The sequence below is a fragment of the Melozone crissalis genome, unplaced genomic scaffold (genome assembly GCF_028551555.1).
Source record: "Melozone crissalis strain CALT ecotype California unplaced genomic scaffold, PUWL_Pcris_2 ptg000111l_1, whole genome shotgun sequence".
NCBI lineage: Eukaryota > Metazoa > Chordata > Aves > Passeriformes > Passerellidae > Melozone > Melozone crissalis.
This window is the reverse complement of record NW_026535888.1, coordinates 10,803,287-10,828,844: the sequence shown is the minus strand read 5'-3', so window position 1 is coordinate 10,828,844 and position 25,558 is coordinate 10,803,287. Positions and strand designations below refer to the sequence as shown.

Below are 25,558 nucleotides of genomic sequence, written 5' to 3'. Positions count from 1 at the left end.
GGTAAGGAATTTCCATCCATTTTCCACACAACCTCCTGCTTTTCCTCCACCTTCCTCCTCACCCCCAGCCCAACCAAGGCACTCCAAGCCCCCTCTGCAAGAGCAGCCCTTTCCCTTTCATGGCTCTGAGGTGCAGACTCATTTTTCTCGCTGTCTCACCCCCCTGCCCTTCCCCTCGTGCTGCGCAGCTACAGCTTCATTCCAAAAGCTCTGGTGATTAATTTTCATGTAAGTTATAAATGAGAGCTTTATGCAATTGTATCATGCGTGAAGAGGATTATTTTTCCAATGGATTACCATAAAAATGAAGTTGCTGGGAATGTGCTCTCTCCACTCCCCTGAGATCAGCTGTGCTGCTGCTGGGGCTGGGAGATGAAAGGGGCAGGGAGAGGGAGCTCTGATCCCTGGGAAGGGCAGGGTCACCAGGTGTGTGCGGCTCTGACACCTTCCAGAACCTTCTCCTTTCACTGCTGGCCTCTTCCAAGCCTTTGGTTGATCCCAAACCTCTGCTCATGCTTTTAGGGATTACAAGAGCAAAGTTGCTGAAGCAGCCTTTGGATAGGGGGGAAAAAGGGACTTCTCTACTCTGTCCTATAAAAACCTTTTCCAGGAGAACAAAAATAGAGGAGATTTCGAGTGGAAGCTGCCTGTGCAGGGATTCAGCTGTTTTTGCTGTGCTTTTCCTCCTCTGCTCACACCCAAGCCCATCCATTATTGAGCCATTCTGAAGGGCAGCGCTAATGGAGGGAATTTCTGCATGAAATAAAAATGTGAAAACACCAGGCCAAACCTGCCTCCAGCAGAACTCCACGGGCTAAAAGCAGCACAGAGCTCACCCTGAGGGCCAGGCTGTGCTGGGATGGGTGCTGAGGCAGCAGGGAGGAGAAAATGGGATGGAGAGGGAAGGAATTCAGGATGGAACAGCAATGGGCTTGGGGTGAGCCAGGAATGGCTGAGAAGCACTGGGAACTCTGATGGGAGAGGATTACTACTACTATTATTATTATTATTATTATTATTATTATTATTATTATTATTACTACTACTACTACTACTACTATTATTTATCATTATCATCATTATTATTATTGTTGTTGTTATTCAGAACTTTTAAGGTGCATTTCTCCCCCTCAAATCCCACTCAGTCAAAGCTTGGCTTGCCCAAATATTCCAGTTTTTTTGTGGGTTTTGGCCAGCCTGGAATCCCTGGGAGCACCCAGGGCAGCCCTGAAGGGTTTGGCAAACATCACTCAGGGGGTGGTGGGGCAGAAGTGAAGGATCAGGGAGAAGGAATTCCCTGGATTCTGGGACATTCCCTGTGATTTCCTACAACACCCCCATTCCAGGATTGTGTGGCCATTCAGCACTTTTGGGATGTTCCTCATTGATCTGGTGGAAAAAAGGGTTTGATTCTGGATGCATCCCATTAAGGAGAGGGGTGGGAAGCTGTCCATGGGCACCAAAGCTCATCTGGGATGTCTGAGCTCAGGAACACCATGGGCAGGACCAGGACATGGTCTGGGGTCACCACCCAGGGCTGAAAACAGAGGAGCAGTGATGCCTCTGGGGGCTCTGAGCAACCTGGGAAATAAACCCCATAAATCCTCAATCCCATCCTAAACCATTCCCTGATTCTGGAACCAACGCAGTGACTTCTCCCTGCTCGTCCCTCAGCTTCTCCCTCCTTTGTTTTATTTAATTTTTGATCTTTGTTTCTGCGAGAAATCCGTGGGGATTTTTTTGAAAAAACCAGCTCCAAGTGGGAAAGAAGCCAAACCACAGGAGCCCAGCTCACCCAATGGTGCACCCAGGCTCTGCCTCGATGGTCCAGATGCAGTTGAGGTTGTGGTCGTAGGGAGTTGGGTATCCTGGAGAAAGGATCCGTCCCGAGGTCTCTCCTCTGATTGTCCCTCCACACTCAGCTGGAACAAAAATATTTATGGGGTTAGGGAGGAGATTTGTGGCTTTCTGTGGCTCTTGCTTGGCAACAAGCTCACCCTGCAACAGAGATTATTCCTGGCTTTTTCCAGGGACTCTAAAAGCTTACAAAGATGAAGGGAATTGTTGAATTCAGCTGAGTTATCAGAGTTATTCTGAATTTCTGAACACCTGGCAAAGCTTCCCTGCACCTTTCTGAATCTCCAGGGAGCAAAAGCAGAGCCTGTCAGGATCCTGATTCCCTGCTCCACACGTGGGGGTGAAGGAGCTCTGCTCCTCTGCTTGGATTCATCAGAAAATGAAGGATAAGAAGCCAAAGAACTTGTAAATGTCGCTGTAAATGAACTGCAAAGAATGTGAGGATTTGGAGTAATTTCCATAACATATCCATTCAAATTCTGTAATTTTCATTTTTTTCCGTTTTCCTTCATTTCTTTTTAATTTCCACACGCTCAGACACGGCCTCATATCCAACACACGAAGAGCAAACAGGCTGAAGGTTAAGAAAACGCACAAATGGCGGAGATTTATCTTTTTACATCAATAAATGAGGCTGAAATCCCAGCCAAGGACCGGCCCTGCCTCCTGGGAGAGGGAACACGGAGTGCCAGGGGCTGAGCACATCCCTGGGTGTGCAGATCTCCCAGGGGACTCGGTGTCCAACAACTCCCCCACGTCCTGGGCACGGCAGGACGGGAATCAGCAATCAGCCCCATTCATTTAACACACAGAACCCCAAAGCGGAATTTGGAAGAGCTGCAGGTGAAAAGGGAACTCTGCAAAGGGAATTGAAATGTCTGGGGACGGGATCAGGTGTCAGGCAGCTCTGAAATAAAACTGGCTCTGAGCTGTCACACAGGACACACGTTGGTGTCACTATCAGGAGGTGACACTCACTTCAACATGTCCAGAGTGAAAGGACAAGGCTGGAACAGCACAAGGAAGCAAAAATCCCTTGTCAAATGTGGGTTTAGGGCAGAGGGTTTCATGTTAGAGCTGCTTCAGGTGCTCTCTGTCTCATACAGGAGCCTCACCACGTTAATTAGTGGAGATGGGCAATTAACAGCAGAGTTAATGTCCATGGATCAGCAAAGGGTGGTCAGGGTGGGGAATCCAATTTCCTGGAGGTGCAGGAGGTGTCTCCATCTTGAGATGCCTCACAGAGGAGCCTCACCGCAACTTAATTAGTGCAGATGCAATTAACAGGAGAGTTAATGTCACATGGATGAGCAAAGCAGGGACAGAAGGTGGCCAGGGAGTGGGATCCAAGGAAATCACTTCCAGGAAGTTTTTCCATCTCAAGGACCCTCACCACAGACAACTTAATTAGTGCAGATGCAATTAACAGCAGAGTTAATGTCAATGGATCAGCAAAGCGTGGTCAGGGCATGGAATCCACAAGGAAATAATTTCATGGAATCCACAAGGAAAGAATTTCCTGGAGGTTTTGGAGGAGCAGGAGGTGTCTCCACCTTGAGATGCCTCACAGAGGATCCTCACCACAACTTAATTAGCGTAGATGGGAGTAATTAATAGCAGAGTTAATGTCAATGGATCAGCAAAGCTAGGACAAAAAAATGGTCAGGGTAGGACCATTTTTTGTAGGATAGGGTGTGGGTGTTCAGGGTGTGTGATCCAAATCTCGGTCTGGAGAGTGCTGGAGGAGCAGGAGGTGTCTCCATCTCGAGGACCCTCACCACACACAACTCAATTAGTGCAGATGCAATTAACAGCAGAGTTCATGTCAGTGGATCAGCAAAGCAGGGACCAAGGATGTTCAGGGTGTGGGATGCCAGGAAATCTCTCCTGGAGAAGGAGGAAGGAGAAGGGGAAGGAGGAGGAGGAGGAGGAGGAGGAGAAGGAGAAGGAGAAGGAGAAGGAGGAGAAGGAGGAGAAAGAGGAGAAGGAGGAGAAGGAGGAGAAGGAGAAGGAGGAGGAGAAGAGAAGGAGGAGGAGAAGAGAAGGAGGAGGAGGAGGAGGAGAAAAAGGAGGAAAAGAAAGAGAAGGAGGAGGAGAAGGAGGAGGAGAAGGAGAATAAGGAGGAGAATAAGGAGAAGAAGGAGAAGGAGAAGGAGGAGAAGGTGTCTCACCCACACAGGTCGGCAGGGGCTGGTCCCAGGCTCTCCTCTCCCCAGTCAGGCACACCAGCACCCTGGTGCCTCTCAGGGTGTAGCCAGGGTCACAGCTGAAGGACACTGAGCTGCCAGCAAAGTGTCCCTCGTCGTGCACCTTGTACCCAAACTGGGGCACGCCGGGGTCCTCGCACTTGATGAGCTCAAAACCTGCACAGGGAGCAAGGGCAGCTGTTGGCAGCAGGGATTTCACAGCCAGGAGGGTCTCACACAAAGCCACGGTGGGGTTTTCTTCTTACAATGATTTGTTGGGGACCAAAGGGGCCATGTCGGAAATCAGAAGGGTTTTAATTAATGTTGGAGTTTTGATCTGGATTTCGGGATCGCTACAGGCTTGACAGGAATAGTTTGATCAGATCCCAGGGAACAGGGACAGGGGAAGAGGAAACAGCCTTGACCTGTGCCAGGGGAGGTCAGGTTGGACACCAGCAGGAATTTCTGCATGGAAAGGGTTGGAAGGGGCTGCCCAGGGAGGTTTGGAGTGCCCATCCCTGGAGGTGTCCAAGGAACAGCTGCATGTGGCACTCAGTGACAAGCTGGGGATCAGGCACAGCTTGGACTGGGTGGGCTTGGAGGGCTTTCCCACCCTCAATAATCCTGGGATGCTGTGCTCTCCCACACTCCAACTCCACTTTGGGTACAAGATCACCCCAGAAAGGACTCTTTGCTCATGTGCAACACAAAACCACAAAAATACACCTTGACCTGTGGGATTGGAACTCACTGGAGAACTGCAGCTCGAAGCCCTTGCTGGTGTTGGCAGGGTCAGTGATGAACTCCAGCCACATGGAGCTGGAGGTGCTGTTGATGCTGGTGCCCAGCAGCTCCGAGCGGCTGAAGGTGCCCAGCAGCCGGGCAGAGCTGTTGGTGCCATCGTAGACCTAGGAGGGACAACAAATCCAGCCTGGAAAAGCCATTCCTGGGATCAAACCATCACTGCCCAGAGGGGCTCTGGCTGCTCCTGGATCCCTGGAAGTCTCCAAGGCCAGGCTGGATGGGGCTTGGAACAACCTGGGACAGTGGAAGGTGTCCCTGCCCGTGGATGATCCTTAAGGTCCCTTCCCACCCAAACCATTCCAGGATTTCCTTAAGGTCCCTTCCCACCCAAACAATTCCAGGATTTCCTTAAGGTCCCTTCCCACCCAAACAATTCCAGGATTTCCTTAAGGTCCCTTCCCACCCAAACCATTCCAGGATTTCCTTAAGGTCCCTTCCCACCCAAACCATTCCAGGATCTCCTTAAGGTCCCTTCCCACCCAAACCATTCCAGGATTTCTCTGCAGTTTCACTGAGCTCCAGAACAGAGAAATGATGAGGAATTCATCCCACCTAGTCCCTGATCTGCTCACAGCAACACCCTGGGTTTGTCCTTTGGGGTTTTTTTTTGGGAAGAACCAGCAGCTCCTGATAAATGCCCTCATTTGGGGTCACCTCAAATTAAGGAATTTGCTCCTGGCACTGAGCTGATCCTGAGTATTGGAGGGAAAAGGGAAGGAAAGAACCAACCCACTCTGAATTCCAGCTTCAGGCTGGAAAAGCAACTCCAACCCTCCAGGATTTGTCCTACAGGTGATCCAGGAGTGGTTCCTGGATCCACAAGTGCAAACAGGGACAAATCCTTCAGGCAATGTGAGCTGAGATCCAGGGATATCAAACTAAAAGTCTGATTTGATGGAACTCCACAGTGCTGCCCACCTGAGGAGCAGCATTTCCACCCTGGAGGATCTGCACCCTCCTCCTCAGCCCTAATTTACTCTGCACACTGGGCTGCATCTCCTCAACTCTCTTTCCCAAGGAGCAGCTGCTAAAAAATCCACATTTTTTCCCCCAGACTGACTCAGAGATGAGCCTTGATTTAAGAAAAACACAAATGGGGTTTTTTTCTTCCTTTTGTGAGGACCAAGAGCAGCTCCTCACCAGTGGAGATCGATAGGAACTTTCCCCAGATGAGCAGCTGATGACAAACCTGCTGAGAAAATGTAATTCCTCTGACAAGGAGTACATTCCTTGCATTAACAGGAAATCTTTCTCCCTTTCCAGTCATTTGTGAGCTGGAAACGTGGATTACGCCTCTCCTGGAGTGTGACACTTCAATGAGGACAGAGGATTCTTGGGAAGATGGCTCAGCACATCCTTGCAATATTAATGCCTCCTTCAAAACCATTCCTTTGGTTAATATAAAAAAAAACTCAGCCTGGATTTGTCTCCTTCTCCACAGAGTCCTGGAGCTTGAATAATCTCAGAAGAGTCTGGAGTTCTGCATTTCAATCAGCCCCTTTTTTGGGGACAAACCAGCCTTGATTCTTCAAAGCACTGAAATAATGCTCAAACCCTAACTATTCTGATGGAGGAGGAGTTTTTCTTGTGCAATTCCAGAGGTGAGAGCTGAATTTTAGCTGGTATAGGGGAAATTTGGGCTTCCAAACTGCCATGGGAATCACTGGGATGACACAGAGGTCGCTTCCACCAAATCCCACCAAAATTTTAGAACCTTTCTGATGGATGAGGAGTTTTTCCTGCGCAATTCCACAGGTGAGAGCTGAGGTTTAGCTGGTCTGGGGGAAATCTGAGCTTCCAAACTGCCATGGAATCACTCCATGGCATTGGGATGACACAGGTCACTCCCACCTAATCCCATGAGAATTTTAGAGCCTTTCTGGTGGATGAGGAGTTTTCCCTGTGCAATTCCACAGGTGAGAGCTGAAGTTTAGCTGGTCTAGGAGAAATCTGACCTTGCAAACTGCCATGGCAATCACTCCATGGCACTGGGATGACACAGAGATCATTCCCACCTAATCCCACCAAAATTTTAGAGCCTTTCTGATGGAGGAGGAGCTTTCCCTGTGCAGTTCCAGAGGTGAGAGCGGAGGTTTAGCTGGTCTGGGAGAAATCTGCCATGGCAATCCCTCCATGGCACTGGGATGACAAAGAGGTCACCTAATCCCACCAGAATTTTAGAGCATTTAGAGGTGTTGCTCTCCACTGCCCGAGCCAGAATTACCTTGAGGACATCTCCTGCCTCCAGCTCGAAGGTCCTGGCTTTCAGCTGGATGCCCTTGCCAGGCTGGCTCTGGATGGAGTAGATGCACTCGTGGTTGTTGTTGTAGTTCAGGGGGTAGTTGGGCGACAGCAGCACACCCTGGGTGCCCGTCACCGAGGAGCCACACTCAGCTGCAGCGAGACACAAAGGCACATTTCAGTGACCCCACGCGTCTGCTGGCCACAGCACACATGCAGGAGGCGCCTCTGAAGGCCACAGCCGCTCAGCCCCTCCTGCAGCAGCAAGGAGAGGGCTTTTCCCTGTTGGTATTCACTACAGCCTGTTGTTATTTACCACAACCATATCTCTACAACCTGCTGGTGTTCACTACAACCTGTTAGTATTCACTACAACCTGTTGGTATTCAGTACAACCTCTTGTTACTCACCACAACCTGTTGGTATTCACTACAACCTCTTGTAACTCACTACAACCTGCTGATATTCACTACAACCTCTTGTTACTCACTACAACCTGCTGGTATTCACTACAACATGCTGGTATTCCCTACAACCTGTTGTTATTCACTACAACCTCCTGTTACTCACTACAACCTGTTTTTATTCGCTACAATCCGTTAGTATTCACTATAACCTCTTGTCACTCACTACAACCTGTTGGTATTCACTACAACCTGTTGGCATTTACTACAACCTCTTGTTACTCACTACAACCTGCTGGCATTTACTACAACCTCTTGTTACTCGCTATGACCTGTTGTTATTCACTACAACCTGTTGTTGGTCACTACAACCTGCACACTGTCGCCTTTCCCATCAAATTTTCCTAGCCAGGCTTCTCTCCTCTTTCAGAATCTGTGTAAATGTAAATCTGGGGGGAATTTGGGGAGGAATCTGTGTAAATTTAAATCTCTGTGAATCTCTGTGAAATGTGAGTGGATCTGTGAGAAATCTGTGGGAAGTTGGGGGATCTGTGTGAATCTGTGGGGAATCTGTAGGAATTTGGGTGAATCTGCATAAACGCAAATCTGTGTGAAGCTCTGTGAAATCTGTGTGGATCTTTGGGAATTTGGGGGGAATTTGGGGGAATCTGTGGGGAATCTGTGTAAATGTAAATGTGTGTGAATCTCTGTGAAATCTGTGTGGATCTTTGGGAATTTGGGGGAATCTGTGGGGGATCTGTGGGGAATCTGTGTAAATGTAAATGTGTGTGAATCTCTGTGAAATCTGTGTGGATCTGTGGGAAATCTGGAGGAATCTGGGTGAATCTGTAGGGGATCTGTGTAAATGTGTGCGAAGCTCTGTGAAATTTATGTGGATCCGTGAGAAGTCTGTGGGAATCCGGGCGAGATCTGTGAGTAATCTGTGCAAATATAAATCTGTGTGAATCTCTGTGACATCTGCATGGATCTGCAGAAAATCTGTGGGAAATGGATATAAATCCGTACGAATCTGTATGAATTTGTGTAGATCTGCTCAGAACAACCCCACGCTGAGGATTTTCTGTTCCTCCTGCCGAGCTCCCACACGAGCCAGCCGTGACTCACTGTTTTCCCAGCCTGTTTACCCTGCAGGATTTTCTGCTGTCAAACACTGGCTGCCTGCTCCTCTGGGGCTCTGCACGCAGGCCTGGGGACAGTCATCCCCTAGAGCAGCTTTTGGGATCAATCTCATGTCCCTGAGTCCTCATAGCTCCTGGAGCTGAGGGAACCATCCCAGGGGAGGGACGCATCTCAGAGCAGCTCCTGGATAATGAGGGAACCATCCCAGGTGAGGGAACCATCCCAGAACAGCTCCTGGAGCTGAGGAAACCATCCCAAGGCAGCCCCTGGAGCCGAAGGAACCATCCCAGGTGAGGAAAGCATCCTAGAGCGGCTCCTGGAGCTGAGGGAACCATCCCAGAACAGCTCCTGGAGCTGAGGAAACCATCCCAGGTGAAGGAACCATCCCAGGGCAGCTCCTGAAGATGAGGGAACCATCCCAGGTGAGGGAACCATCCCAGGTGAGCTCCTGGAGCTGAAGAAACCATCCCAGGGCAGCTCCTGGATGATGAGGGAACCATCCCAGGTGAGGGAACCATCTCAAGTGAGAGAACCATCTCAGAGCAGCTCCTGGAGCTGAAGGAACCATCCCAGGTGAGGGAACCATCCCAGGGAAGCTCCTGGAGCTGGAGGAACCATCCCATGTGAGGGAACCATCCCAGAACAGCTCCTGGAGATGAGGGAACCATCCCAGAACAGCTCCTGGCTCTGCTGCTCCTCCAGGGAAGGGTTAAGCAGCAGAGGCACCCACAGGAGGCTCTCTGGAGGAGACTCTTTGTCCTCTGCTCTTGCCAGGGATGAAAAGCTGGATTTTGGCACAGATTCCCCAGGGACAATGCTGGGGACATCTCAGGGAGCTGTCCTGGCCACAGGGCTTGGACAAAGGAACAAAAACCACTCCGAGCCCTCCCCAGACCATCTCCAAGATAGGAGCTGAATGCAGAGTGTCTGGAAAAGCAATTAAACCTCCTGTGATCTTAATGAGTCAGTCTGCCTTTTCCATCCCTATCCAGGCAGATCTGAGCAGCACTGGGGACATTGTGACAGAGCTGTCACCCTGCCACGGAGCTCTGGGCCATCAGCCCTGAGTTTGCCCTGCTCTGATCAAGCCAAGCTGTTAATTCTGAGCCAGGAGCAGCAGCCAGGGTTGTCCACTCAGTGCTGCTGTCTGAGGCTCCAGTTCAAAGCTCTGGAAATGATTTTTTATTTTGATTTTCATTCCCCTGATGAGCTTTATCTGCAGCCTGATTGTTACTCCTGCCTGTCCCAGCAGAATGAGGCCCCAGAGCTGGAAATTCAGCACAGCTGGCTCTGCTGGGGAGATTTGCTGCTGAAATTCTCCCTCAAGGGTCACCTAACCCTAACCCACAGCTTAGGACAATCTCCTGAGCAGGTCTGGCCACCAGGTGAGAGCCCTGCCCTGGCTGATCTCGAGGAATCCCACAGGCTCAGGGTGAGCAGAGCTGGGAATGATTTTCTATTGAAATTCTACACCAAAAAATAAGTGTGACATCTTTTTGCCAAGGCCTGGAGCATCTCCCCCATCCCTGCTCTGGATGGTCCCACGCTGGGGGATGTCACCCATACATCCCAGGGGATGTCACCCCTCCATCCCAAAGGATGTCACCCATCCATCCCAGGGAATGTCACACACCCCAGGGGTGCTCCCATCCATCCTGGGGGTGTCACCCATCCCAGAGGTGCTGCCATCCACCCTGGGGGATGTCACTTATCCAGGGGATGTCACCCATCCATCTTGGAATATGTCACCAATCCCAGGGGTGCTCCCATCTACTCTGGGGGATGCCACTCCTCCATCCCAGGGAATGTCACCCATCCCAGCTCCCATCCATCCCAGGGATGCTCCCAACCATCCTAGGGGTGCTCCCAGCCATCCCAGGGGATGTCACCTCTCCATCCCAGGGGATGTCACCCATCCCAGGGCTGCTCCCATCCATCCCAGAGATGTCACTCATCTCAGGAATGTCACCCATCCATCCCAGGGGATGTCACCCATCCTAGAGGTGCTCCCATCCATTTTGGAGGATGCCACCCATCCCAGGGGTGTTCCCATCCATCCCAGGGGATATTACCCCCCCATCCCAGGGATGTCACCCATCCCAGGAATGTCTCCCATCCATCCCAGGGCATGTCACCAACCCATCCCAAGAACGCAACCCATCCACCCTGGAGGATGTCACCCATCCTAGAGGTACTCCCAACCATCCTGGGGAATGTCACCCATCCATCCCCAGGAGGTATCACCCACCCCAGGGACATCACCCACCCCAGGGCTGCTCCCATCCATCCTGGGGGTTGTCACCCACCCCAGGGCCGCTCCCGTCCATCCCTGCCCACCTCAGGAGTGCAGCACAGCGGGGCCAGCCAAGCAAAATGAAAGCACATGACCACCTACCAACACACCTTGGCAGAGGCGCACTCCACACTCGCCGTCGCCCGCCCAGGCAGGTGATGCGCGCCGCGCCCTCCAGCCGGTACCCGGGGAAGCACGAGAAGCTCAGCACGTCCCCCACCCCGAACTGCAGCCCCTTCCTGATGCTGTAGGCCGGCACCTCGGGCTCGTCACACGGCTCCAGGTCGTATTCTGGAGGGGAAAAACGGGGGTTGTGGGATGGGAGATGGGTTCTGTCCTCCACGGAGAGGAGATGAGGGTCCAAGGGAGCTCTGAGCCTTAATCCAGCTGCAGTGAACCCATGAGGATGGAATCCCGTTTGGGCCATGAAAACCCACCTGGATTTCACCCCAACCCACAGCTCAAGGATTCTGTTCTCCCTGTAAATGACATGAGGATCCAAGGGAGGCTCTGAGCCTTGATCCAGCTGCATTTTGCAGGGAGGATGGAAAAATGAGGATGGAATCCTGTTTGGGCCATGAAAATCCATCCAGATGCCACCCCAACCTAAAACTCAGGGGTTCTGTACTCCCTGGAGAGGACACAAGGATCTAAAGGAGCTCTGAGCTTTGATGCAGCTGCAGTGAATCCATGAGGATTCCAAACCATGAAAACCCACCTGGATTTCACTCTCACCTAAAACTCAGGGGTTCTGTACTCCCTGGAGAGGACACAAGAATCCAAGGGAGCTCTGAGTTTTGATCCAGCTGCATTTTCCAGGGAGGATGGAAAAATGAGGATGGAATCCTGTTTGGGTCATGTAAACCCAGGTGGATTTCACCCCAGCCTAAAACTCAGGGGTCTGCCTTCCCTGGAGAGAACACAAGGATCCAAGGGAGCTTTGATCCAGCTGCAGTGAATCCATGAAGATTCCAAACCATGAAAACCCACCTGGATTTCACTCCAACCTACAACTTGGGTTCTGTCCTCCCTGGAGCGGACATGAGGATCTAAAGGAGCTCTGAGCCTTGATCCAGCTGCAGTGAATCCATGAGGATTCTAAACTATGAATATCCACCTGGATTTCACCTCAACCTAAAACTCAGGGGGTTCAGACCTCCCTGGAGAGGACATGAGCATCTAAAGGAGCTCTGAGCCTTGATCCAGCTGCAGTGAATCCATGAGGATTCCAAACCATGAAAATCCACCTGGATTTCACCCCCAGCCTACAGCTCAGGGATTCTGTCCTCCCTCTAAATGCCACAAGGATCCAAGGGATCTCTGAGCTTTGATCCAGTTTCAGTGAACCCATGAGGATTTCTATTTCCCCCTCCACCTACAACTCCCTCCCAGCCCCTGCATCCCAACCACCTCCGAAGGCAACAGGTCCCAGTCCCTGTCACAGTGACAGGGATGGGGATTTGTCACTGTCCCTGTGCTGCAGCCCAGAGAGGATGGATTGATCCGGGTGGGATTTCTGCTGCCTCTCCTTTTCTAATCCTGGAAATGGATGATCCTGCTCAGGGAAGGCAGGAGGACGCTGAAGCTGCTGCTCCAAGAAAGGTCACGTAGGATTCTGGCCAACAGCCAAACTCAAATCTCTGACCCCAAAGCAGCCTGAAGGAAAACTCTTTTGAAGGTGTTTTTGGCAACACCTCCAAGTCCAAAGCCTGTATGTTAACATATATATATGTAAAGGGAGCTAAAAATAGAACTGACTCCTGGTTTTGCTTTTCAAGATAGGAAAGAAACCTTGAAATACACTGAAAATGAGAGTTATAATTAGAGGCGAGCTTTTGAAAGGCAAAAAGCCATTTTCCCCTCATCAAAATGGGAGTTAATTGGAAATTTTCTGACTGGTTTCCACATGCAAATCCCTGACTTCAGAGGCCAGGAACAAAGGCACTGGGAACCAGGTTTCAGCTGCATCTATGGCAACAGCTCTGCCCGTCAGGGAGGGTGCCAGACCAAGCTCCACAGGAAAAATGGGAATTTCTCTCTTTCCCTGGGTGCTGGAGTGGCAGCTCAGGACTGGGAAGGACACGGGGACAGAGGGAAGAACAGCAATAAAGCTCCTGCCCTTCACTGGTTGTGGTAGGGAATTGCTTCTGGGGCACTCAGGCAGCAAAGATTGACATTCCCTGGAATGGCAGCACTTGGGAGTCACTTGGAGGACTCCAGCCCAGAGGACACAGTCAAACACCTCGTGCCCTTTAAGCAGAGGCTGCCCCAGTGCCATGAGCTGCCCTGCAGTGCCACACGTCCCTTCTTTGGTCCCTCTCCAAGTCCTCACGCTCCTCCTGACAGACAGCTGCTGAAAAATCAGGATTTCCTTTGAAAAATTTGGATTTCCTTTGAAAAATCTGCATTTTGGATCAGCACACCCACTCAAAGGCACAAAGGCACCATCACCGTGAGGGTTGAGCAAGCACAGCTCAGCAAGGGATTGCTGGAACTTCTCTGGGCAGGAATTGTTTTCCCTCAGCCTCCTCCTGAGTCCTGGAGTCAGGAAAATCTGGATCAGAGCCCTGCTGGGTGCAGCAGGAGGGGGCTCCCATCTGGTACTACAGCAAGGAAAAAATAGGGGAAAGAGGGGAAAGGGACAGAAAGGGGGAAAAGAAGGGAAGGGGGAAAGGAAAGGAAAGGAAAGGAAAGGAAAGGAAAGGAAAGGAAAGGAAAGGAAAGGAAAGGAAAGGAAAGGAAAGGAAAGGAAAGGAAAGGAAAGGAAAGGAAAGGAAAGGAAAAGAAAGGAAAGGAAAGGAAAGGAAAGGAAAGGAAAGGAAAGGAAAGGGAAGGGAAGGGAAGGGAAGGGAAGGGAAGGAAAGGAAAGGAAAGGAAAGGAAAGGAAAGGAAAGGAAAGGAAAGGAAAGGAAAGGAAAGGAAAGGAAAGGAAAGGAAAGGAAGCAAAAAGGGAAGGGGAAGGGAGAAAAGGAAAGGGAGAAAAGGAAAGGGAGGACAAAAAAAAGGGAGAAAAGGAAAGAGAGGAAAAGAAAAGGGAGAAAAGGAAAGGGAGGAAAATAGGAGAAGGCAGGAGGGAGGGAAAGAAAATTAGGAAAAGAAGGAAGGGACAGAAAGAAGGGAGGCACAGAAGGAAGGGAGGCACAGAGGGAAGGCTCGGGCTGCTACTGTCACCTGAGAAGGTGATGTTGAAGCCCTCGTAGGACATGGAGAAGTCGGAGATGAGGCGGATCTGGGCCGAGAAGTTGCCGAAGAGCCCCGCGCTGAGCGGCGCCGGCAGCCGCGAGCCCGTCAGCTGCTGCAGGGGCTGGGCAAAGCTGGAGTTCTCCGTGATCAGCAGGTAATCGTGCCCGTTCTCCAGGTGGAACGTGTGGAAGGTGAAGAACACGCCTGCAGAGAGAGGGGAAACCACAGGTGGAGTCATCCCAGTGCCCAACCCCAGCTCCCCACCGAGGGCAGGGGGAAAAATCACACTGGAATTGTAGATTTGGGTCTGGTGGAAGTGAAATCAATAAAAACCCTAAATCTGGGGTGTGGGAGCAGGGCCAGGCTCTGGAAATGTTGGATTCCTGTGCCCTTGTCAGGGTGACACAAACTTGCTCCAGGGACAGAGCAGCAGCTGAGGGAGCAGCCCAGGGGAGCCTTTATTCTAAAAATTACTTTTAAACGGAGAGCAGCGAGGTTGGAGTTGGGAGGGCTCAAAAATGAGCGTGTTCCTGAAGGAATTCCTGCCTGGAAAACCAGGACTGAATCCCAGCTTGAAGGTCAGGGAGGCTTTCCCAGAAGTGTGTCAGAGGTGCAGCTACAAGGACCTTTCCATGATGGGCTGAATCAGAGAATCATGGAACAATTTGGGTGGGAAATTACCTTAAAAATGGTTTTATTCCATTCTCCTGTGTGTGGGCGTGGCTAAACCCAAATAAGGGAATGTGGGTGGAGCTAAAACCAAATAAGGGAATGTGGGAGGGGCTAAAACCAAATAAGGAAATGTGGGCAGGGCTAAACCCAAATAAGGGAGTGTGAGTGGGGCTAAACCCAAATATGGAAATGTGGGCAGGGCTAAACCCAAATAAGGGAATGTGGGCAGAGCTAAACCAAAAAAGGGAATGTGGGCAGGGCTAAACCCAAATAAGGAAATGTGGGCGGGAGTAAAACCAAATAAGGGAGTGTGGGTGGGGCTAAACCCAAATATGGAAATGTGGGCAGGGCTAAACCCAAATAAGGACATGTGGGCAGGGCTAAACCCAAATATGGAAATGTGGGTGGGGCTAAACCCAAATATGGAAATGTGGGAGGGTCTAAACCCAAAAAGGGCATGTGGGCAGGGCTAAAACCCAAAAAGGGAATGAGGGCAGGGCTAAACCCAAATATGGAAATGTGGGCAGGGCTAAACCCAAATAAGGAAATGTGGGTGGGAGTAAAACCAAATAAGGGAGTGTGGGTGGGGCTAAACCCAAATATGGAAATGTGGGCAGGGCTAAACCCAAATAAGGACATGTGGGCAGGGCTAAACCCAAATATGGAAATGTGGGCAGGGCTAAACCCAAATAAGGAAATGTGGTCAGGAGTAAAACCAAATAAGGGGATGTGGGATGGGCTAACCCCAAATAAGGGAATATGGGAGGGGCTCAAACCCAAATAATGGAAGGTGGGTGGGGCTAAAGCCCAAATAAGGAAATGTGGGAGGGCTGTCCCATGGGAGAGGACACCTTCCCCTATACCCTACTTTTATTCACCTTTTCTTGCCCAAAATAAACCCCACAGCAGCTCCAGCCACGGAAATGCCAGCCAAACACAGCAAAACTATTTTGCCTCTTCCTCCCAAATTCAATTTGAACGATTTGAAACATTTGGGGAGAAGGCTGTGACCTTGCTGCATTTGTAAATGAGCCAGAGAGGAGTAATGGATTACTTAAAGTCCCCTTCACACCTCCAGACACACAATGGGAAGCACTTCAGGCTCCTGCAGGAGCCTCCAGCGAGGTGATTTTTCATGCTGGAATTCAAACACCATTAGAAACACTCATTCTCTGGAAAATAATTCCAGCTTGGAAATAAAATAATACAAAAAAGAACAAAATCAACAAAAACCAGCAGTGAGAGCAGGAGCCAGGCAGGATCTGAGCTCAGGAACTCTGTCACAGCATTGTCACACCGACTTAACAAGGCAGGGAGATGCCAAGCAATAAAAAGCCTTTTTGCATTTAGATGGATTTTTCCATGCTGATCTCCCAGCTCAGGGCAGGCTCCCGAGCCTCTGCTCATGTGGGATTGGGATTGATCCTGCTCAGAATCCTCCAGGAAACCCCAGGATGGAATTTGGGAGAGATCCCTGCTTGGTTTGACCAGGTTATTTCATTTAACCCAACAATTCCCAAATAATTAGAATTATAAAATAATAATTAAACCAATAACCCAAATAATTCCCAAGAATTCCCTGGCTCTGCATGCCACCATTCCCAAAACACAGCATCCCAAAGAAACAGCAGGAAACCTGCAAAAAAAGCCCAGAGGAAGATTCTCCTCCTTGCTGCCCATTCCCTATTAATTTCTGGAGATCAGGGAAAGCTCTGGAGATCCAATATCCAACCCCACAGCATCCAATTCCAGCTGAATATTCCATTTATTTATCCCTGGCCCTCTCCAAGTTTTTCCTGGAGCTTTGCTGCTCACATGCAGCTCTTCCCTTCCAAGAAGTGAAGGTCAGAGAGGCTGGAAACCAACAAGGAACCTTTCCCATGGGATTGGGAATGAAGGAATTACGGGATCATCCCACAATTTATCCCTCACTGCCCTTTATTGTCCCAAAAGGATTTTTATATCCAAAGCTTAGGACTGACCTTGATAATTCATTCTTTATATCCATTCTGTGGAGAACATTTTTTAGTCCGCAAAACTCCACAAAAGCAGGAAACTTCCAAGAGTTTCCAAATTGTTTGCTATTTCTACCAGAAGCACAAAACAGAAATAGATCTGACCCGAAAACTGGGATGTGGGGAATGCAAAATGACTTTATTCTCCTCTGACAGCAAATTTAAACCCTCAGTTTTAGCAAACCCAGCTTAAGGAACACAAATAACATCACCCCTCTAGAATCAGCACAAGAACAATTCAGTTATCCTGGAGAACATGCCCAAATTCCAAGTTTTTTAAAGTAAAAACTCCAAGCAGAGGGCACAAGGCTCCTCCAGCACTGAAGGGTAGAGGAACTGTAGCAAAAAGGGCTAATTATAAACTCATTTTTAAGGATTTGTGACCAATTAAACCTTTGCTCTGGTCTGCAATTTACTGTGGCACAAAACATCTCTGCAAACACGAGGTTGGGCTTTTTTTTTTTCTCTCCCCATTCTCTGCAGAAGAAACAGCAAAACAAATAAAAGGAGAAAAGAAATCACTTTGAAGCAATGAGATTAAAAATAATGGTCTCTCTTTAGGCATTTAAATACCTTTAAAATTAAACTGCTTTTAAACTCCACTTGCACAGCCTGGGAGTCCATAAAGTGTCACAAGAAAATAATTGTTGGAGCAGTTGGGGCAATTCCAGGACTCGTGTGGTGGCCATGTGGGAGATATTACCAAAAAAACTGTGAGAGGAGGAGCTGAGCACCTCCAGAAATCCCTCAGGAGGGGAAGATCCCTCTCTGGGACAGGGAATGGTGTCAGGATCTCTGCATCCACATCCTGACTTTTAGGATCAGGCCACAAAGGTCTGGAACAGGAGATAACACAAAGCTCTGCTTGATAAGAATTTTCCCTTTAAAAGGTTAAAGAGGTGACGTCAAAACCCTCTGGATTTTGTCCAGGGACAATGGAATCATCATTTCTGAGAGGAACTCGTGGATCTCACAGGGAAAAGTTTCTCTCCCACTGCCTCAGTCCTCTCCTCACCTTTGCCATGGGATGTTTCTATGGTCCATGTGCAGTTCAAGTTGTTGGGATAAAAATCAGGGAAGCCTGGGGAGAGGATGGTGCCACTGGAGCCACGGATGTAGCCCCCACAGAGAGCTAAAAACACAAAAAAACAGGAGAGAAAGAGTTCAATAATCCAGAATCTTTCACAAGCTAGGAGGAAAAAGTAAAAGCAAAACCCAACCCAGGAAAATCCAACAAACGAGAATGATCGACCCAAATCCAATCAACCCAAATGACAAAATCCAACAAAATCCATGGACAGACCCATCAAAATCCAACAAAATCCATGGATTAAACACCACTGGGAGCTCTCCAGCTGCTGCTTTGGCAATGGGTCTGCAGGTGGAAACACCATCCCTGTGGGACCCAACAAAAAGAGGAAAATCCAAAAGAGACTGATGAACCCAAATCCAATCAACCCAAATTGGGTTTTGTGGGTCAAAATCCAACAAAATACATGGACAGAGCCACCAAACCCCATGGATTAAGCACCACTGGGAGCTGTCCAGCTGCTGCTTTGGCAGTTGGTCTGCAGGGGAAGGGTTTCCAGGGTTTCCAGCAGCTGGAACCACCATCCCTGTGGGATCCAACCAAAAGAGGAAAATCCAACAAAATCCATGGACAGACCCACCAAAATCCAACAAAACCCATGGATTTAATGCCACAGGGAGCTCTCCAGCTGCTGCTTTGGCAGTGGTCTGCATGGGAAGGTTTCCAGCAGCTGGAACCACTGTGGGCTCCACCTCTGGATGTTCCCACCCTGTGAGCTCAGCTCTGCCTCCCAACCCCAAGAACATCCTGAAGCAGTTTCCTCACCCTCACAGCTGGGCAGGGGCCGGCTCCACTGGAAGTTGGGCTCACACTCCAGGGCCTCAGTGTCACTCAGGGTGTAGCCAGGGTCACAGCTGAATGTCACCAGGGCTCCCACGTAGAAATCGTTGCCGTGGCGCTGCCCGTTCACTGGGATGCCAGGGTCCAGGCAGTGGTCAGACTGCAGCTTCACAGCTGGGCACAGAAAACAGGGCACAGCACTCAGGTGGGCACTGAGGGGCTCAGGGGAAGCTCAGCCCACCCAGGGGACTGAGCCAAATGTTGGTGGTTGTCCCCAAGGTCAGGGGTGGCAGAGGGTGGAAGGGAGAGAGGGAATTCCTCAAGGGAGGGGATGGAGAGAGGGAAATGAGGAGATGGAGAGAGGGAATTGCCTCAAGGGAGGGGAGGAAATGGACAGAGAAAAATCCCAAAAGTGAGAGGATAAAGAGAGGGAAATGGTCCAAGTGAGAGGAGGAAAGGCAGAGAGGGAAATCCCAAAAGTGAGAGGATAAAGAGAGGGAAATCCCTGAAATGAGGGGATGGAGAGAGGGAAATCCTCAAAGTGAGAGGATGGAGAGAGGGAAATGCTCAAAGTGAGAGGAGGAAAGAGAGAGAGGGAAATGCCTGAAATGAAGGGATGGAGAAAGGGAATTGCCCCAAGGGAGAGGAGGAAATGGAGAGGAGAAAATCGCTGAAAAGAGGGGGGGAAATGGAGAGAGAATAGTTCCAAAAGTGAGAGGATGGAGAGAGGGAAACCCTCAAAGTGAGAGGAGGAAATTGAGAGAGGGAAATCCCTGAAACGAGAGGAAGAAAGGGAGAGAGGGAAATCCTCAAAGTGAGAGAGGAAAATCCCTGAAATGAGGGGATGGAGAGAGGGAATTTCCCCAAGGGAGGAGAGGCCAAACCAGTCAGGGATGCCAGGAAAAGCAGAAACTGCTCCTCCACTGGCAACACCTGTGAGCTGCCTGGCACAGGGGAAACAAAACCTAGGGTGCCCTGAGGAGGCCGTGGTGCTGCTGAAGATTGGGAATTGCAGGGAATTGCTGGGAATTGCAGGGAATCCCATGAACAAGGGGTCCTTACTTTCATATCTGATCTGGAAGCCGATGTCAGAGTGGCTCTTGTCCGTGGTGAACAGGAGGTAGAGGTGGTTGCTGGTGCTGATCAGGAACTGGGGCACCTGGGTGCCATCATAGACCCCAATCAGGGGAGAGGAGTAGGAGCGGCCATCCCTCACCTCCAGGGTGTCGTAATTCACCTCTGTCTTGAACCTGGGAGGGACAGGAGGAAAATGAAACCCCAGCACTGCTCCCTTCTGCTCATTCCCTCCTGGAACCACCATGGGGACAGGGCTGGGTCCTTTCTTCTGCCTGAGTGTCTCACTGGGGGCACCTCACACAAAAATGCAGGGAATTCGGGGTCAGAGCAGGGAATTTGGGGGCAGAACCAGGGAATCTGGGAGCAGAGCCAGGGAATTTGAGGGCAGAACCAGAGAATGTGGGGGCAGAGCAGGGAATTTGAGGGCAGAACCAGAGAATTTGGGGGCAGAGCAGGGAATTTGAGGGCAGAACCAGAGAATTTGGGGGCAGAGCAGGGAATTTGGGTTAAGAACCAGGGAATTTGGGGCTGCCCAAGGTGGTGAGCACCTGTCAAAGGTGATCTTGATGGGGTAGCCAGGCTGGGCCTCGATGACCCAGGCACAGCTCAGCGAGTCCTTGTAGAAGCCAGGCCAGCCTGGGGACAGGATGGTGCCACTGGGTGACGTCAGGTGGCCCCCACAGGGTGCTGGGGACACAAAAAGGACACAAATCCACACAATTATCCAGGCTGGAAAAGACCTTCAGGCTCATCCACCTCTAAACCAAATCCCTGAGTGCCACCTCTTTAAAATTGGGGTGAAAAATGTCACAGAGCTGTAGCCCCATGAGATGTCCCCACTTTTGAAACCCCGTCCCTGCATTTCTGTCCCCACCACGAGTTAAAAATCACCAGAGCCAGATGGAAAACCAACATTTACTGCTCAGAAATTGCAGTTTCAGCTCCAAGTGCAGACAGGGCCCCCCTGGGAGCCAGCAGGGCTGACCTTGGGCCCTGCTCAGGGTGTAAAATAATGATTGGATATAAAAGCAGAGGGAACTTCAAGGTCACTTGGCATTTCAGGTGGCAGAAAAATCCCTCCCAGCCCTGCTATTTGAGTCATGGCTTTGCTGCCACCAGGGATGTCACCAGAGCAGGGCATTAAATCCACCCCGTGGTCCCCAGTGCCACCAGCAGGAGCTGCAGGAACTTCTTGGCATTTTCTGGGAAAAAGACACAAGGTCTGAGAGACCAGAGGGACAAAAATCACATAAACTGTCAGGTTTGTCCTCTAAGGAGTCACCCAGGGCCAGCCCCAATGTCACCGTGCCCCTGTGCCAGCCCCAATGTCACCGTGTCCTTGTGCCACCCCAAAATGTGCCAGCCTCAATGTCACCGTGCCACCCCAAAATGTGCCAGCCCAAAATGTGCCAATCCCAATGTCCCTGAGCCACCCCAAAATGTGCCAGCCCCAATGTCACCATGTCACTGTGCCACCCCAAAATGTGCCAGCTCCAGTGTCACTGTGCCACCCCAAAATGTGCCAATCCCAATGTCCCTGTGCCACCCCAAAATGTGCCAATCCCAATGTCACCGTGTCCCTGTGCCACCCCAAAATGTGCCAGCCCCAATGTCACCATGCCCCTGTGCCACCCCAAAATATGACAATCTCAATGTCACAGTGCCACCCCAAAATGTGCCAACCCCAATGTCACCATGTCACTGTGCCACCCCAAAATGTGCCAATCCCAATGCCACTGTGTCCTTGTGCCATGCCAAAATGTGCCAGCCCCAATGTCACCATGCCCCTCTGCCACCCCAAAATGTTCCAGTCCCAATGCCAATGTGCATGACCCCATGCCCTTGTACCACCTCAAAATGTGCCAATCCCATCCCCAAATCTCCCCTGCTGCTCTCAAGGGTGACAGATCAAAGTCACTTGATCTCAGCTGGCTCCAAAGCAATTATTTTTCCTTTCTGCCCCAAAGCTGTGCTTGGTCTCCTGTCAGGATTTCCACCCTTTTCTCTGTCTCCTTCATTCCCATTAATTTATTTTTCAGGATTTTAGATCTCTGAGCTTTTCTCCTTGCTTAAAAAGGGTAATTAAAAGGTCCAGACTGAAGGGTGAGTCAAAGAACTCACCAGAGTGATCAGGAGGAGAAGGCAGAAGGTTATCACATATAAAAGTTGATTAGAAGTGTATTATTTAATGAATGTTTCCCTTCCACACTTAAAAAAATGTAAATTTCAAGGCTTGTGCTTTGAAAGGAACAGGAGGCCTGAATTAAACCTACATTTTGACAGGAGCAAAATTATTTAAGAATACAAAAATGTCCAGCTTTTTATTCTATAAAAGCTGTTGAAAACAATTGATTCCTTCCTTCAATCCCAAAGACAATGGCCAGGACTGTGCAATTCCTGCTGCTCAGGCAATGCAGGGCCAATTACTCCAATTATTTCTCAATATTCCAGAGCTGCTTCTCAAGAGCTCAGCACTTGTTATTCAAATTGCTGCAAATACCAGAGCAGAGCATCACTTCCCTGAGAACACAGGGCACAGGAAGATTTTCAGTCCTAATGAGCTCCTTCTTCACTTCTTTTTTCCAGAGCAGAGGCTTGAAAGTCTTAAAAAAGCTTTGAAATCTGAATTAAAGCCTTTAATTCAGCCCAGCTCCCCCCTTGGCAGGGTTGGCTGTTGTGGCCAGGAGATGGAAATGCAGAATTTTTGTCTCTCAGCTGCCAGAGCCCATTGAGAGAACTTCCGTCATGACACAAATATCAGATATTTTACATGGATCAAACACCAGGATGGGAAAACATCACCCTGGATCTTCCATTCCTTTTTGTTTCATTCCCTCCCTGACAGGAGCAGCAGGGAAGCTTTGAGGCATCACCAAACCAGAACCTTTTATTATTATTATTATTGTTATTAGAAAAATACCTGCTGTAACAAGAACTGATCATCAAATCATCAAAAAACCACAATAAAAAATATTCCCCAGCGTTCATTCCACACCAAAAAAATTGGAAAATAAACAGAGCTCAGGAATATTTGAACTGAAACTTCCTCCCCAGCAAACTCCTCCTTCCAGAGGGGTGGAAAATTCTGGAAGGTGTTGGCTGGACACTGTGGAATGTGAGAGTGAGACCCGACAGGCAGAACCTTGATTCTGGACCCCAAAAGGCTGCAAAATTCCCCCCAGAAATATCTTTCCCTGAAGGAATGTTCACCTGGAGAGGAGAAGAGGAGGAGAGGAGGAGGAGGAAATGGGGAAAACCCCCTAAATTCCATAAGAATTAAAAATTAAAAGGGAGGGTTGTACATTAGAGGGGAATCTTTGGGATCAGGTGTTCTGGGAAGTCTGAATTTCTCAAGTACCTCAGAAATGGGGAAAAACCCTAAATTCCCTAAGAATTAAAATTAAAAGGGAGAGTCATACATTAGAGGGGAATCTTTGGGAAGTCTGAACCTCTCAAGTACCTCAGAAATGGGGAAAGAGAGAAGGGAAATGCAGCTGGGAAATTGGGATAAAAAGGAGGCTGCATCCTTTAAAAATTGGAGAGATCCCAAGGGAATGCCCCATGGCCTCTGCCTTGATTGGAATAAAGTTTCAGGACTCCTCTGTCTCCTTTTTGGCCACAAACCTCTATAGTTGTGGATGGATTTTCCTAACAACACCCATGGGAAGAGCTGAGATGGGTTCTTCAGCACCCCAAACCACCCCATGGGCAGCAGGCAGAAGCTAGGGCTGACCATCACAGCGCAGAAAAATTGATGGGAAAAACCGTTAAATTCCATAAGAATTAAGAATTCAAAGGGAGGTTTGTACATTAGAGGGAAATCTTTGGGATCAGGTGTTCTGGGAAGTCTGAACCTCTCAAGTACCTCAGAAATGGGGAAAAACTCCTAAATCCCCTAAGAATTAAATATCAAAAGGAAGAGTCGTATATTAGAGGGGAATCTTTGGTATCAGGCGTACCTCAAGTACCTCAGAAATGGGGAAAAACCCCTAAATTCTGGAAGAATTAGAAATTAGAAGGGAGGGTTGTACATTAGAGGGAAATCTCTGGGATCAGGTGTTCTGGGAAGTCTGAACTTCTCAAGTATCTCAGAAATGGGGAAAGAGAGAAGGGAAATGCAGCTGGGAAATTGGGATAAAAAGAAGGCTGCGTCCTCCAAAACTTTGAATGGAATGCCCCATGGCCTCTGCCTTGATTGGAATAAAGTTCCAGGACTCCTCTGTCTCCTTTTTGGCCACAAACCTCTGCTGTTTGTGGATGAATTTTCCTAACAACACCCACGGGAAGAGCTGAGATGGGATCTTTACCACCCCAAACCACCCAAAACCACCCCAAACTACCCCATGGGCAGCAGGCAGGCGCTGGGGCTTACCTTCGCAGCGCAGCACGGCGTTGTCCCACACCACGCTGCCCTCCTGCAGCACGCAGGTGACGCTCTCGGCACCGTGGGTGCGGATGAAGCCCTCGTCACACAGGAAGGACACGGAGCTGCCCAGCTGCAGGCTGTCCCCAAAGCGCTTCCCGTTCACCGGCACGCCGGGGTCTGGGCACTCGTTGTGCCGGAACGCTGCCAGCAGCAGGAGAGAAACAGAAAACAGGAGAATCAGCAACTTTTTGTACTGTCTCCCCGACCCTGTCCCCAAAATGAGGGTGTTGCACCCTCAAATTGAGAAAAATTGAATTTTTCCCCTTCCCAGTGCCAGGAGGAGGAGGAGATGCCCAGATAATAATAATAAATATAGAATATTTAATAAAAAATTAATATAATATATAATCTAAATAATAAAAATATAAGATATATAATATATAATAATCAAGCAATAACTAATATATATTAATTAATATGAAAGATAAGATTATATATTATATGATATAGGATCATAAAGTAATTATTAATCTATAAGACATAATCATAAAGTAATTATACAATATATAATCATAACATAATATAACCATAAGTAATGAAAGTACAATTAATATATAATATAGAATCATAAAGTTAGCCTTCTGACAAGATGGCTAACTTTATGATTCTATATAATATATATATTATATAATATCTTTCTATATATATAATATATATAATATAGAAATTTCATATATGTATATATGATATGTATATGTATATATTATATATACATATACATATATATATACACACACATATACACACACACACATATATATATACACACATATATACACATATATATATACACATATATACATATATATATACATATATATATATATATATATATATATATATATATATAATATGCACCATCCCTCCCCACCACACAAACCCAGCACACACTCACTGGTGAAGGTGATGTTGAACCCTCTCTTCTCCATGGAGTGGTCAGTCTGGAACTCCAGCCTGGCCACATGGCCACTGCTGGTCAGCGAGGAGGGGATGTGGCTCCCTGAGAAGGTGCCCAGCACGGGGGACTCGGCCGTGGCACCGTCCTTGACAGCCAGGAAATCAAACTGGGGCTCCACGTCGAAGTCGTTGAAGGCCAGGTGGATGCGGCTCTCGGGGTTGGCGATGATCAGCCACACGCAGTGCAGGCTGCTCCCGTACTCCTCGGGGTAGTTGGGCGACAGCACGGTCCCCGACGGGCTGGTGAAGTTGAAAAAGCAGGAAACTGCAAAGGGAAAGTGGCATCAGTCCCCACAGCTGGCCCTGCCCTCAGCCTCCTCACTGGGATATTCACAGTTCCTGCTCTGAGGCTGCCTCAGGAGGGAAAATGTGATTTCAGGCTGCCAGAGCCCACTGACAGAAATTCTGTCATCACAGAAATATCAGCATTTCA

General features: G+C 49.2%; 1 protein-coding gene across 1 annotated transcript in view; it reads right to left on the bottom strand.

Moving 5' to 3' along the window:
* Nucleotides 1-25,558, bottom strand: part of CSMD2 (CUB and Sushi multiple domains 2) — a 247,823-nt gene that overhangs the window by 67,067 nt on the left and 155,198 nt on the right. The window contains exons 14-25 of the mRNA XM_054292539.1: nucleotides 25,064-25,390; nucleotides 24,115-24,309; nucleotides 20,291-20,429; nucleotides 19,728-19,915; nucleotides 18,651-18,839; nucleotides 17,811-17,927; nucleotides 14,097-14,312; nucleotides 11,028-11,216; nucleotides 7,072-7,241; nucleotides 4,795-4,951; nucleotides 4,029-4,220; nucleotides 1,796-1,922 (exon numbers count right to left, since the gene is read on the bottom strand). Coding sequence (XP_054148514.1) covers nucleotides 1,796-1,922; nucleotides 4,029-4,220; nucleotides 4,795-4,951; nucleotides 7,072-7,241; nucleotides 11,028-11,216; nucleotides 14,097-14,312; nucleotides 17,811-17,927; nucleotides 18,651-18,839; nucleotides 19,728-19,915; nucleotides 20,291-20,429; nucleotides 24,115-24,309; nucleotides 25,064-25,390 — 2,206 coding nt within the window. The remainder of the gene's footprint in view (nucleotides 1-1,795; nucleotides 1,923-4,028; nucleotides 4,221-4,794; nucleotides 4,952-7,071; nucleotides 7,242-11,027; nucleotides 11,217-14,096; nucleotides 14,313-17,810; nucleotides 17,928-18,650; nucleotides 18,840-19,727; nucleotides 19,916-20,290; nucleotides 20,430-24,114; nucleotides 24,310-25,063; nucleotides 25,391-25,558) is intronic.